The following is a 14,878-nucleotide window of genomic DNA, read 5'->3' on the forward strand; positions in this document are numbered from 1 at the left end:
GGTATAATATTTCACCCACATGGATAGTAAAGGTTAAATGTATCTTCTGTAATGATCCGGTAAGCATGTTCACACAACTCTCAACCTAAACATAGTGGAGAATGAAAGTGCTTTCTGCATGGATTTGTACAATGCTGTCTTGTTTCGTTCTTGTTTTCCCCAACTCGGCACTTTTGCTTGGTGAACCTGTCAGCACTGGTGAGGACTGTTCAGAAAATGTCTTCTTGTGTGTTTATTAAAGTAAAGAAGGAAAAAGTATGTATGTAAGATAACATCTGAAGCTTGTGGCATGGAAAAAACGTTGCTCTTGTTTTGACCAGTGCTTTCTCTGGATATTGACTGCTGTCTCCTGTGTTTTGATTTTGTTGTTGTTGTTTTGCTTAAAGAGAAGTTATTTTTTAAAGGCACATTGAGCACAAAAGTGTATAAATATGACAACTGAGGAAATGATTTATTGATTGTGTAAATTTTTACCTTGTCTGTCCTATTCCTTGTTCTCTCTGCGTTCACATGCCTAGTGTGGTGGAACTATCAACTGTATTGTGCTCAGGCCGTTCTTAGCGATGCCTTGCAAATTCATGAAGCCTTGTCTTGCTCAAGTATTGCACCCTTTACCAGTCAAACACATCTTTAAAGATTTAAGATGTGCTTGCAGTATTGTTTTGGATTCCCCTTGCTAGAAATCCTGAAGAATTATAAAAAGTGACTTTGCTCCAACACAACAAATTGAAAAAGAACTTAGTTCTGATTGTTTTGGTTATTAAAATGGTTTTGCTAGAAATAGCTCACTCCAAAATGAAAATTGTAAACTGTTACTCACCTCACATCTTTCCAAATCTGTATCGTATGACTTTCTACTGTATAAAGATATTAGAGATATTAGGTGGAATGTCCAAGCTGTACTTTCCCATACAGTGAAAGTGAACCGGGACCAGGAATTCACTTTCATCCTTCGAAAATATAAAGTGATACAGGTTTGGAATGACATGAAGGTGAAAAAGAGAAATGAACAGAATATTAATTCATTTAAATCTTTCAGTCACTTTGAAAACAGTAACAGAATTTGGATCTGTGTCCAAAGTGTTAAAAAAAACAGTCTGTCTCTGTATCTGTGCATTCTGTTTCTCCCAAACCTTATTTGCTCTTTGTGTGTTATCTGGGGTTATTCTTGCGTAATCTTTAAAAAATTCAATTGTGATTTATTTGTCTTTCCTTGAAGAAAAAAAAAATGCTTTATTTGCTGGGAGTCAAAGCATTCGGTTGTGTTACTGTGTAAATGTGTTTGTTTCTTCTGCCTGATGTTGGGGTGGGTGGGCTGGGTCGTTTGTGGTAAAGGGGTGCAAATTATCACCCTTTGCTTTTACAGTAAAGGGGCTGAATTAAAAAACCTTCATCTTGATGCCTTTCTATTAAAAGAAAAGAGGAAAAAAGCATGACTTGTCCTGTATCTCTTGTTAAATCTTTCGTTTTTTGTTTTGTTTTACGTGACCTATTCTTTTTCAGTCACTGAATTATAATTTGGCCCATGCGAGGTCTCCACCTCGATGTATTTTAGCAGTCTTGGGACATAATATATTTTTAATCTGCTCATTGGATTAACATACTAAAAGTCAGACAAAATGAGAGCTTTGAACATCAGAATTTAGGCCATGATGTGGTGGGATTATTTGAGAGTCTAAATCCATAGTAAATGAATGACAAAGCTCTTGTACATACAGTATCTCTGTCTGTTCACCTGTCTGTCTGTTTTTAATCCTGTCTTCACTGTCTCGTTCTCTCTCTCCAACGTATTTTTTCCTCCCCGTCTGTTTTGCCTGTTTTCCCCCAGTAATCTCCCATATTCTTTCTACTGTTCCTTAAACACACAAATTGTTTGGACAATCTGGATGAAAGAATATATATATAGAGAGAGAGAGATCTCATTCATTTTCATTCATTGATAACTCCAAGAAACATATGCGGCTCCTTCTAAGTAATAGATTTATTTTAGTATAGGCTTTCAGATTGATGGCAGAAGATAGGATATGACTGACAGGTAAAGCAACCAATCACGTTTAGTTTTGTTCCGCGTCATGACATGTCATAAGACAAGCTTATTCTTTTATATTCTTTCTTTCATACAATTTCATGCTTTCTCTCACTGTATATAATCACTAACGAAACATCTGCAGCACCTCTCTGAACATTACTGATGGAAAGCCTGAAATAAATCCATCATTAATCCAACATTGAGAGCCCCCTTCCCTCCCCCTTCTCCCAATAACTGCTCTAATCTCAGATGGATGGGGCTTTTAAAAAGTTATTTAAAGCATGGCTTTGATTTTCACTTTGTACTGTCCCAGCTTATTTTTCACTGGCCAAACCACAAAAAGGAGGCTCATCACATCAATACTGCTAGTTCACAGCCGTTATCTCTTCTGCCGGATGTTCCGATAACACTAATATATTTAAGTGATTTTCTCTTGTCTTGGAAATGAGAGTATGCAAAGAACCAAAGTGGAGTTCAAGTGCGCAATGTCAATTATTCCACCATATAAAATCTTGAAATATCTGAATTATTCATTTACAGTGGTTTTAAACAGTATTGAGCCGGAGATGTTAGATTTTCCCATTATCTGTAGTCACTTCCCAGCATCACTGTAATGATAGGGGATGGCTTCACATTAAGCTTTGTTATAGAGATGTAGTGTCAGGTTAAGGACGGTCTGGGGAAATGGATAGAGCTTTTACATAGAGCCGCTGAATGAAGTCCGTACACGCCAGCCTGGCTATATTCCATCTGATGGTGATGCTTCAGTAATATATAATATAATCAAGTGTTACTAGTAGCATTAAACATCTTTGACATGTCAAAGTACAGAAATGTCTTATAAAACTAGGTTCTGTCAGTCACAGCAGTGGCTTATTGGTAGAGAGACTTGTCTTCTGTGTTTGTTATTAGAATCTAATTCATTAACATAGCATTTTGTGAGATGTCAACTGACATGGTTTTATTTAAATGTAATTTTCAAAAAGATAAATGATGTAAAGGAGAAAATTATTTCATTTAAGTTATTTATTCCAAACACAAATTTCATGTTGTTTTTGGATCTTTCAGCATAACGTCTGATGTTCATTCATGATTATTTTGTGCTATAACTCTGCTAGTAAAGCAGGAGAGATAATCGTTCACTGGCACTCTGCGCTGTCGTTTGAACTATAGACACATAGCTGGCCAGCAGACTGATTTTAGAGGGAACCACTTCTTTAGCTGGTCAGGCTGGGAGACCAGCTAGCCAACCAGTTAAAACCAGCTTAGTCAGTCTGGGAGACCAGCTTGACCATTTTAGCCAGACTGGGAGACCAGCTAATACCAGCCAACCAGCTTATGTTCACCCACTTAATCATGAGTTAATGTCATTACTGTTAGTTACTACAGCCTACAGTTTGCTAGCTAGCTATGCCTTCATCATGTAAATGCATATTACCTGTTATATGGCTGTGTAAATTCAAGCTGCTAGAGGGAGCATCCATTCAGGTTGAGGTGGCAGCTTTCCCGTGAGTGGGCATGAATTAAATGCCCCTAATATTTGAGAGCAGAGAATACTGCTTATTTTTTTAACATTTTAATAACTTTATTTACTTGGCGTTTTTTTAAATCATTTAAATTACTCACACATTTTCTGTAGTTTGACAAACTCAGAACCCATATTTATTATTGCTTTACACAAACTTTAATCAAGCTTTGTTAAGCCTCGTGTCTCACCCATATTTTCACTGCAGCATGTGTATCACACACAGCACGCTCACACACACTGCCTGTGTGTGTGTGTGTGTGTGTGTGTGTTTTGAGTGTGTGTTTTAGTTAAACAGGAAAAATATGAGCATGTAGAGGTGAGACATTAAGATTTGTTTTTCCCTAATGCCAAATAGCGCACTTGCACTAATTTTCCCTGTTTAGTAAAACTGGCCCTAAATATATTACAGTTTGATGGTACACTGTATTACATAATTTAATGCCTGTTTCCTTCTTTTAAATCAATCAGTCAATCAATCTCCATGTGTAAATCTTAAACTATTTGGTGCCTACTAAACAACTTGATCATGCATATTTGAATTTTTTAACCCCTTTTCACTAGCATTTATTTTACATAACATTGCATAGCATTTATTACATTCCACCTGTCACTTGTTTGTAAATATAGAAATTAATAACTGGTCTAAGATCAGAGGGTGGAATTTGACAGTAGAAAACATCACAGTTTGCTGGTATACTGGTATATATTACATAATTTTGATTCCATATTGCTTCATTTAAAATATTTCAGCTACATGCCAGTGTTTTGCAGGTGTTTCAGCTTTAGCTTGAACATGAATTATTTCCCTAACAAATGACACATTTATTATGTATTATTTGAAATACAGAATATACATAAAACTCATGTTTTACGAGTGCCAAGATCTGTTGCTTGGCAACAGCAGATTGTGGAATGTAGTATTTGCGAATGATCTTACATCTCTGGCTATTTCTGACCTCAGCGGGGGAGGACAAGAGTGAGAGGGATGCAGAAAGATAGAATAACTTCAAAGAGAACAAGAGAGGGATATGTGTATGAGTGTGTGTGGGGGGCCGGCAGTCAGTTCTGCCTTCCTACAACCCATCTGATATAAGACTGTGTTGCTACGGGCAACACAGAGGGAGGGGACAGGGTATGATTAAGCAGAGATGGTGAAAAATAACCACTTTTTGGCCTGTTTTTTTCATTGTGTGAGCTGACGTAGACATCAGTGAGGACAGCAGAGAGTGAAAAAGAGAGAAAGAGAGGGGATGCTGAGTGGGCAGGAAAACAGACAGCGGGCATCCAATCAGCTGCAGCAAAGTCAGCGTCCTTTTGTCCAATAGAGTGTGACGAGTCTCCTCCAGTGTGAGCTAACAGCGCTGGTGGTTGGTGTCTTATTAATGAATGGAGCGTCTCACAGGCAGCAAAACGGTGCTTGAGCTCTCTCTCCCTCGACGGAAAAGGCAGCACAAACAAAATAGTACTAGCACGTCGCACCTCGACAGAAAACAACTGCAGCAGCCGTGCACAAACATGAAGAAGCACCAACACGAGGATGACAACTCCGACAGCGATGCAGAGCAGGAATCTTCTGTTCGATCTACTATGAATGTCCATCCTTCCTCTTCTTCTTCCAACATCCTTCTTCCCCCGTCTTCTCAGCGGAGGTCTATCTCCATGGGAGACTTTCGGAGGGTCCCTGCTGGACAGGCGGGCTCCGAGCCGTCCTCTGCAGCTGCAACGGCACCCTCGTCCAAACTGGTCACCCCCAGCTCGAGTATGGAGTTCGAAGCAGCTCGTCGACGCCTCCTGGAGGTGGAGGAGCGCCAGCGTGTCATCAGGGAAATGGAGAGACGACTGGAGGAGCTAAGGGAGGTGTTTGTGCGCTCTGAACAGGAGGCAGTGGAACACGGGGAGCTGGTTGCCCGCATCACCGCTGCCGCTCAGCAGGGAGAACTATATGTGGCGGAGAACGGACAGCGGCTGAAAAAGGGATTGCGGTTCAAACGGCACAGGCCCACCATTGTCTTCTCCTCCATGCTGGGGCTGAGAACGTGCCTCCCTTGGCCTGTCAAACTCAAATAGCAAAACAAGACGGTTCATCACCGCTGTCACACGTCACAACAGCATCGTCCTATTCACATCCAAGGATGTCTCATTTTCTACTCGCTATTAGTCAGGAAATGCTGAAACCTTTGCTTTGTTTGTATATATTGTTAACTGAGATCTTAGATGGTGCTTCATTTGAGCCCACTGAAATGGCGCAGGCCTCATATTTGCTGCTTGAACAACCCAAGACACTGAACTTTGCTGATGTTTAGAGCTCTGTGCATGTGTTACACGTCATGTACCTGGGGTCGCTTAGTGTGAATGTCAGGAGACAGAAGGGCGCTGTTCTTCCAGAAGTCGTCACTCAGGTTTCCTGGTTCAAAATGAAAAGCATTCTTCTTGCTGCAGAAACAGAGCATTCAGGCCTTTCACACCAAGTATGCTTACAATAACTATAAGTATATTGGCGTTCATACCAACGTCGATAACGTTCTGGTTGCTGCTGTTATGTAGTCTGCCACTGTGAATGCTAAAGCTCTTTAATGTCAGGTGAATTCTGATTGGCTGGTTTTGAAAGTGATTCCAACAATATTATTCCAGTTTCACTGTGGACGTCACTGTTCTCATTGTATTAGAACTTTATCGTTATCGTTCCCGCTATACACTCAAAAATAAAGGTTCCAAAAGGGTGTTTTTGCAGTGATGCCATAGAAGAACCATTTTTGGTTCCCCAAAGAACCTTTCAGTAAACAGTTCCTAAAATAATCATTTTGAGGAACATTTTAAAAATCTAAAAAACCTTTGACTATAAAGAACTTCTTCTGCATTTCTGCTTTTGAAAGGTTCCATGTATGTTCAAGGTTCTTTATAGAACCATTGATGCCAATAAAGAACCTTTATTTTTAAGTGTATAGTTAACATCCTCGGTGTGAATGACAGATGAATTGTACGCATTTGTGATTGTACGATTTGCTGGGGATGGAGGCTTGTGAGAATTTGCGCACATGCGCTCTGGTTCTCTTGAGTTCTCTAGCTTACATCTGGGGCACCCACTTAGCATGTGTGGATGGAGAAGAGAAGTGGCGATTTATCTCTCTCTCTGTCAACATTCCATCTGGGGCCTCTCTCGTCCCCCTGTCGCTTAGCAACCTGGACCTGACTTTCCTTCAGAATGTGTTTGACATCAACAGATCCAAAATTATAGCTCATGAATGACAGGCAGAGGGCATTTTGAGATTCTTGCTTTCATTGGAGACCACTAGTTTGAGGGTACACTACTAAAATTGCCTTCATATATGTAGTTGAAATATGTAAGTATATGGCTGTGTCCGAAACGTCAGTCCCTTGAAGGTCCTGAAGGCTTTCAGACTGGCTTCTAAAGCATCATACTGTAATATGTAATGATCCAGAACTAATTTTTGTGAGAGATCACCAAACAAATATTTAATGAGTACAAATTTTTAATTCCTGACAGAAATTCGTAAATTATTAACCACTCTATCAGATACTATTCTCAGGCTTTCCAGCAGTGCTAAACCCCACGTATAGAATTATGGAACATTACTGGTTAAACAGGATCAAAAGCCTTTAAAATGAACCTGATGAAGGCATGTTAAACAGACGGGATGTTATGCTAACATCTGATGCCTTCCTACCTCCGTATGCTACCTGCAAACGCTGCTTTTTTCAGGTTCCAGACACAGCCAATATTACTCATTTGATACTGAATAGAAACAGACTATTAAGTGTACCACATAGATCTTTTAGGTTGGTTATTTGGTGCAACTGCTCTTATGAAAACTTACTGTCTCTGCTGCGTTTTCCTCTCTCTCTCTTTGAGCAAATGGCTCTGGCTCAGCCTTGTTTGAGAGGAGTGCGCTTGGGGACTTCAGCAAAACACAGGAGACTGCTATTCTTGGCTTGAACCAGTTAAGTCTGGAAGATTCTGGCCTAGGTAGAGAGAGAAAGATGATTTGATGCTGGCTATCCTTGTATGTCTTTAGTGAGCAGAATAACCTTTCCTTCGGCAGATAAATTTATGCTGTACTGCGGGGTAAGCCAGCAGGACCGTACATCACCACTGAGAATGTAGCCTGCACCTGGCATCTTGCCTCATTGTGTAAGCAGACAGTCGCTCTACTCGCTGCATCGTGTTGGGAAATTACTGCATTATCTTTATCTAATATATCTTTATATAATGTATACTTTTATAATACATTTAATGAGCACAAGTTATTATAGCAGTAGTCCAGATATTTTGGATTCATTTTGCTCTGTATTATCGGTTTCTGTTCTAGCAAAATTTAAAAGTCTTTAACAAGATTTTAAAGGAATACCAAAAATGAAAATTCCATCAATTACTCAACCTCATGTCGTTTTAACCCTGTAAGACCTTCGGAACACTTATTAAGATATTTTTAATGAAATCCGAACTACCATGTTCAAGGCTCAGAATGGTAGTAAGGACATTGATAAAATAGTACATGTGACATCACTGATTCAACCTTAATTTCATGAAACTACGTTCTACATCGGGGTTCTACATCAGAATGCCGACTCCTGCGTCAGCAGCACCACATGCAAAAAGCTCTCGGATTTCACCAAAAGTATCTTAATTTGTGTTCCGAAGATGAACGAAGGTTTTACGGGTTTGGAAAGACATGAGGGTGAGTAATTAATACAGAATTTTAATTTTTGGGTGAACTATACGTTGCATCTACTTACTCTTATGTAACATTAATTATTCAATTGAAACGCTGTGATTACAATCATTGTATACATATAGAATGTCTTTTAACAGGGTCACTTTGCAATCCACTCTATATATTCTACTGCACGCTGGTGCTTTTTGTCTCTGCAGCTCTGCGTGACACCCACGCATCTGCGTGTGACGCTGTTAGATTTACGTCATTTGACGGGGCAGGATGCCTGCAGACCACAGTCTTTATTCATTTTTATCGATCAGGCATAAAGCAAACAATAGAGGTGACTGAATCTCAGTTTAAGGGCTACTTACACAGAATATCTCTGTGTCCTTGGTTTGCCGATCTCCCTTATTTTGGGAGGGATTTGATTTAGGCAGCTGTAGATTATGCTAGATTTAGAACACACGATTGATCGGCTGCTGTAAAGTGTGTGAAAGATGATGAATACGCCTGCAGAGTTCTTGAGCGACATATCAACTGCAAACCAAACTATGTTGCTGTGATGAAAGCCTTGTGTGAGGACATGTTTTCAGCGATTACTGTTGGAATGAAATGGAAATGATGAATCCATCTAATGGGATTCCCTACAAAAATTTACCATGGTAACCAGAGTTTCTGCTCAAATATCTTGATTTGAAGAATTAATGTTGCTACTGTAAAACCACAACAAAGTATTATGGGATCTGTTTTGAACAGTGTAGGAAGGTTTCAAAAGATGATATTTATTAAGCAGATCTTTGAAGTGCTTGATTCTGATTGGTCATTTGTAGTCAGGGTTGTCAGGTTTTCACAACAAAACTTGCCCAATTGGTACGCAAAACTAGCCTAAACTAGTGCAATTGCATTCCACAGTGTAAAATACACATTTTTTGACTGGGTTCCCCTGGTAAAATTCACATTCCAGGGGATAAATATCACGTCACTGGGGTCGCTTCAACCCGCGGATATGAAAAACAACTTGCGGCAACAATGTTAGAGTAGCCCAATTCCACAGAAAACCGCAGATTTGGCAACACTGGTTGTGGCGTTGTTTTTTTTTGTTTGTTTGTTTGTTTTTTTTGTTTTTTTCATTTGTGTTCATTCAAGTTATTAGCCATGAACCAAACCAATCAGCTAAAAGGTGAATCACAACATTACAAACATTACAAAAATTATGTTTTTACATTACAATCAAACAAAAAAAAGATGCAAAAGAATATTTGAAATCTGAACAAAGAGAAAAAGGTAATTTGTGTGCTTAATGGGTATGAGCAGGTGTAGTTTTGGTGTGATTTACTTACAGCAATTCTGTGATTAGTTAAGATTTTTTCGCAGAATGTAGTTTTTGGGTAACGTAGTTTTTCACTATTTGCCTGTCCTCACCAGGCGCAACACGGTTAGGCTATAGCACGCCACAAAATCTATCAAATTTCACAGCCAATCAGACACGTATGCTAGTAAATTAATATTCTAATTCATAAATGTTAAACGTTTTTAACTTTATTAAAAGTACATACTGAGTGACCGATACAATCTTTGTTATGGGATTTACTTGTTGGTTCACACTGAGTTAACAGTTTTAACTTACAAGTTTGCTTTAGTTTATTTCCACGATCTGAGGTAAACTATGGTTGCTTTCAGTATGGCTATAAACTCACATTAGACACTTTTAACACTGAATAAAGCACAAATCAGTACCTGAGATTATCATTGTCATAGTTTGTATGTTGTTGTTCCAGCTGTGACGTTGTAGAATAACCGTTACTAAATATGTGACCCTGGACCACAAAACTTCTTCAATTTTTCGAAATTGAGCTTTATACATAATCTGGAAGCTGAATAAACAAGCTTTCAAGCATTTTTCAAGCATTGATGTATGGTTTGTTATGATAGGACAATATTGGGCTGAGATACAACTATTTGAATATCTGGAATATGAGGGTGCAAAAAAATCTAAATATTGGGAAAATCACCTTTAAAGTTTCCAAATGAAGCTCTTACTAATGCATATTACTAATCAAAAATCAAGTTTTGATATATTTACAGTAAGAATTTTACTAAATATCTTCATGAAACTTGATCTTTACTTAATTTCCTAATGATTTTTGGCATAAAAGAAAAATCAATAATTTTGACCCATACAGTGTATTTTTGGCTATTGCTACAAATATACCCCAGCGACTTAAGACTGGTTTTGTGGTCCAGGGTCACATATAATCCCCTGTCGCTTGTCGCTTTTGCCGCTGGTTAGGACAAAAACCGGGAAAACGGAAAAGATACTTTTTTTGTCACGTGTCGCGGCGTCGCGTCTGGTTAGGACAGGGTGTCACAGTTAAAAGACAGTATATCTGGTTTTAAAGATTTCTAATGTATCATTGAAAATCAATACCCTACTGACAAAATGAATGGGATTTTTACTTCTGGAACTCTGGATCATTTCCATGGTTTTATTGTAGTAATAGCCTTACCACTGTCAGGTACCATGGTACATTTTTTTAAGGGATTCTAGTTTGTAGAAATCCAGCAATGCTACCAGATGCCTGCTGAATGGTTTCCCGTTAGCATTTGTGATTTATAGGCTACATTTACTCAAAAGCTAAAACATTCATCAAATGCCTTATCTTGTTTACTGTACATATGTAATTCATTTAAGCTGTGTGGTTAAAAGACACCTCAACTGGAGTCTCTCTCACGCACCGATTTTTGCACTGCACCTTTTATGAGTTTTGCTATGACAGATATTAAAAGAAAAGCTTTCCCAAAGATCTCTCTGGGCCCACTTGCAGGATGAATGTAAAGTCTGTCCTTGTGTTCATGTATACAGTTATGATGCCATATCCTATAGGTTTCATCAAGTAACAGTAATCTTTGTAAACACTTTCGTTGGTTTTGTTGTCACATCTACTTTTTTAGATCAGCTTATTCATTATTTCTGTTCTCAACTGTAAAATAACTTTCTCCAAGCTAGTGTGATCTTAATGCTCAACAACTATTTACAACAGCTTTTATTTTTAGTGACATTATAAGAGAAGCTTTTCTGGTAAAAGACATTTAAAGAGGTTCACAAACTCTTTAACTTTTGCCTTTGACTGTATTCTTTTAAACACTGTTGAAATTCTAAGAATGTATCATGCTTTAAATTTATGTATTTAATGTGCTTTTCAAAGTTTTATTCACAGTCTTTAAAAATGGCCTATTCTGTATTTACTGTTATTTAAACGTGTTTCACACAAGATTTAACTTTCAAAAACCTGTCTCTTGTCTAAAACTACAATGATGTATTTATATTTTCTCTTTTTGCTCTCACTTGCAAGTTTTACTGAAAAAAACAGCTGGAAATTAAATCAATTGCTTCTGTACATTTATCAATGATGTATTGAATATTGTTTTTGCTGACCTTTTAATGAACCTATTTGCCTATGAAAATGCTGATCTTATGCCAAAGAAAGAAACTGATATGCCTATATCTATTTAAAACATTGAGTCTCTCAGCAGAATTTGATAGGTCACCAGGACCAGAAGAAATGCTTGATCTAGCACAGCTTAAAACGATTTCTGCTGAAATCAGTACCAACACCCTCCTTTCTTTCCCAGAGCCATCTGGCAATCTGACAGACATCAGCATTAGAGGAAACACAGATCGCTAATGTCAGTCCACCTGACATAAACATTTATATACGCAAAAGTCAAATGCTTACTTGGATTAAGATCGATTTTAGATTGATTGCTGAAGTGTCTTAAGAGTCAGCGGAAAAGAAACATGGAAAAAAACTCATGATATTAGAGACTGACCCAGAGTGTCTCTCTCACTCAGACCACATCTCAGACCACATTCAGAGCCTAAAGCCCACACTTCACCTATTTGCAAAAATATTTGTTTATTGAACTATCATTTTTTTGTCTTAAAGTAAAAATAATAATAATAAAAAAAACATTCCTAAAACATAATCAAACTGAACATGCTTTAAGGATGCGTTCACATTTTTTAAATTGCATAGGAGATCCTAGAATTTTTATATAGTTCAGTAGCTGAACATGCAACATCAATGATTAAGATTAAAGCTTTGGAGTGCAAAAGGGCAACCGTTAGTTGTTACCTCGTTTGTACAAAGATTAGTAAAGCACTCACGTTGTTGTTAGCATAACATAAGGCCTTGCGTAATGTTTTTAACCCATAATGACAAAAGCTATGACATTATAATAGCCCTGATCCAGTGGCTGGGTTTAGCTGAGTAAAATGCTTACCTTGGTGATTCTCCATGCACATTAATAACCTGGGGTTCAGCCAGAAAAACAAAAAAGTACATCAAAATTCTGTAACTGGTCAAATATTTTCACCGTATTTTCTTGGATGTGCATTCAAGTTAATGTACAATACCAACATCTGTGCTTTGCTTTGATGTTTGGTGTACATGTGCTTAAATTAGATAGGATCACTAGACAATAATGGGTTTACACTTACGTCACGAATTGGTCAGGCACCCGGATGCATGGCCACATTGGCGATACTCGGATGTAAACAACAGCATGGATTGCACAGGTAATGTACTACTAAATATGTTGTTCTGCTAATTTATGCTGTCTAAACCACAGAAAAAAGTGTAGAAGCTGCTAAATTTTATAAAGAAGGGCTTAGCAAGCAGGAAACGGCGCAATATTTTGACAAACTAAAGATATTAGGTGGTAAAGATGGGTATGACCGGAAATGATAAGAACAAACACTAATGTTGTCAAGATTCTGAAAATCAACCACAAACGCCTTTTGTTCCTCAGTTTTTTGCACTCTACTCCTTGATTTGTTATAACCTTCGGCAGTCTTTAGTACTCCAAATTTTTTTCCCGTCTAAGCGATTAGTACAGCCCAAAACATGCCAATAATTGACCATTTTCAGCAGCAATAATCAGCAAAATATGCGAGTTTGTTTGGTTCAGTGACGCTGTTTACATTCAGTGCCGCCAAAATGGCCAACTGATGACGCGTCGTGAAAACACTCTATAAATCTGATTAAATAAGAACAGAAATCTTTTGGGAATAGTTCCCTAAACACCAGTGGTCATAATTTCATTATCTAATGCTGCGTTCCAGACAACTCGAAATTCGTATTTTTCCCATCTCCTACTTAGAAATGACATCTACATTGCCATTTGAAATCAAACGTCCCAGACTTAAGCGAGACGCGTCATTTGATGTCACTGCTTCCAACGTGCATACAGTATGTGGGATGGCAGTATTTTATGTTATTTTGTTTGTTAGTTTGTTTGTTTTTGCCATAATGGACACGAAAACACGAAATGCTCTTGTGTCATAGCGACATCATGAGGTCAATAATCAGTGTTGCCAAGTCAGCGGTTTTCCCGCGGAATTGGGCTAACACTGTTGCTGCGGGTTGAAGCGATCCCAGTGACGTTATATTTAGCCCCTGGAATGTGAAATGTACCAGGGGAACCCCATATTTACTGGGGGACCCCAGTGGAAACGCCATTGGGCTAGTTTTGAATAGCAATTTGTTGTGAACAACAAACCCTCAATATGTGACGTGTGATTGACAACTCATGGTTTGAATGCTGCGTTCCAGACAACTCGAAATTGGGATTTTTTTCTTACCTCCTACTTGGAAATAACGTCTGGAACACCGCTTGAAGTCGGATATCCAATCTATGTGAACTCGGGGCACAACGACCTTCCCGGACTTCAGCAAGACGCGTCATTTGACGATTTGACGTCACTGCTTCCAAAGAGCATAGTGTGGAGCTACCTTATGTCAAACTTAAAAACAAACTTATTAACATTGTTAATAAAATGCTTTTCATCAGCCGTTTTCAAAACGAAAGGCAGCATTTCAAAATCTGTTTGTACCATAATTTACAGAAATATCTTAATGTGACGTGTGATTAACTGGAACTCACTTAAGTTGGAAGTCGGACATTTCAAATCAGATGTTCCCTCTTCTGACCTTGTCTGGAACGCGGCATAAGTATCATCATATCTCACATATTTTATTCAATTTCCCATAATGTAATTCAGACTGATTTTATTTCAGAGGAGCAGACAAATGTGTCTAACTATAGAGCACAATGTCACTGACATCATTAAAACCTGGAACAGCTGAAATGCTTCCACACGGTTTTATGCACATCCCTAAAACATTTTAAAATGTTTTAACACTGTTACATTCTAATTAAAAACCTCATAGCAGGTATTTTGAATACTGGAGGCAGGAGGACAAAATAGATGGCATCTTACACATGGCATTCAACCAAGAAGTGGTGCTGTATCATATTGCAAGCCAATGGTTCTCATTTGCAGACCATCAGTGAACATCTGCTTCTTACTGACCTGAAACTTTCCGCACCACACCGACCGCCTCAGCAGTGACGTAACACCTGTCAATTATGCAACAGCTCAGACGCTAAGAGCTAACGATTTTCAATCTGTAAAGAAGTTGAGTGCTGGCAACCATCCATTAGGCCCATCCTGGATGGATGGACGGACGGCCGGTTGTCAAAAAAAAAAAAAACGAAAATGTACTAATATGGATTTACACACACATATGTATCATGTGTGTGCATAATCCTTTTGCAAACGGATACCACATTTTTAATCCA

The 14,878-nt window shown here is 38.4% G+C and overlaps 1 protein-coding gene across 1 annotated transcript; it reads left to right on the top strand.

Annotated features, from left to right (window-relative positions):
- The first annotated feature begins 1,324 nt into the window (after positions 1-1,324).
- LOC127179563 (uncharacterized) lies at positions 1,325-11,637 on the top strand. Its single transcript, XM_051133169.1, has one exon. The coding sequence runs from the start codon at positions 4,944-4,946 to the stop codon at positions 5,622-5,624; it is 681 nt and encodes a 226-aa protein (XP_050989126.1). The 5' UTR covers positions 1,325-4,943; the 3' UTR covers positions 5,625-11,637.
- Positions 11,638-14,878: the final 3,241 nt, after the last annotated feature.

This window comes from Labeo rohita, chromosome 17 (assembly GCF_022985175.1).
Source record: "Labeo rohita strain BAU-BD-2019 chromosome 17, IGBB_LRoh.1.0, whole genome shotgun sequence".
Classification (NCBI taxonomy): domain Eukaryota; kingdom Metazoa; phylum Chordata; class Actinopteri; order Cypriniformes; family Cyprinidae; genus Labeo; species Labeo rohita.

Excerpts from the sequence above, each read along its gene's own strand:
- LOC127179563 (XM_051133169.1), top strand. The coding sequence starts at position 4,944 with ATGGAGCGTCTCACAGGCAGCAAAACGGTGCTTGAGCTCTCTCTCCCT.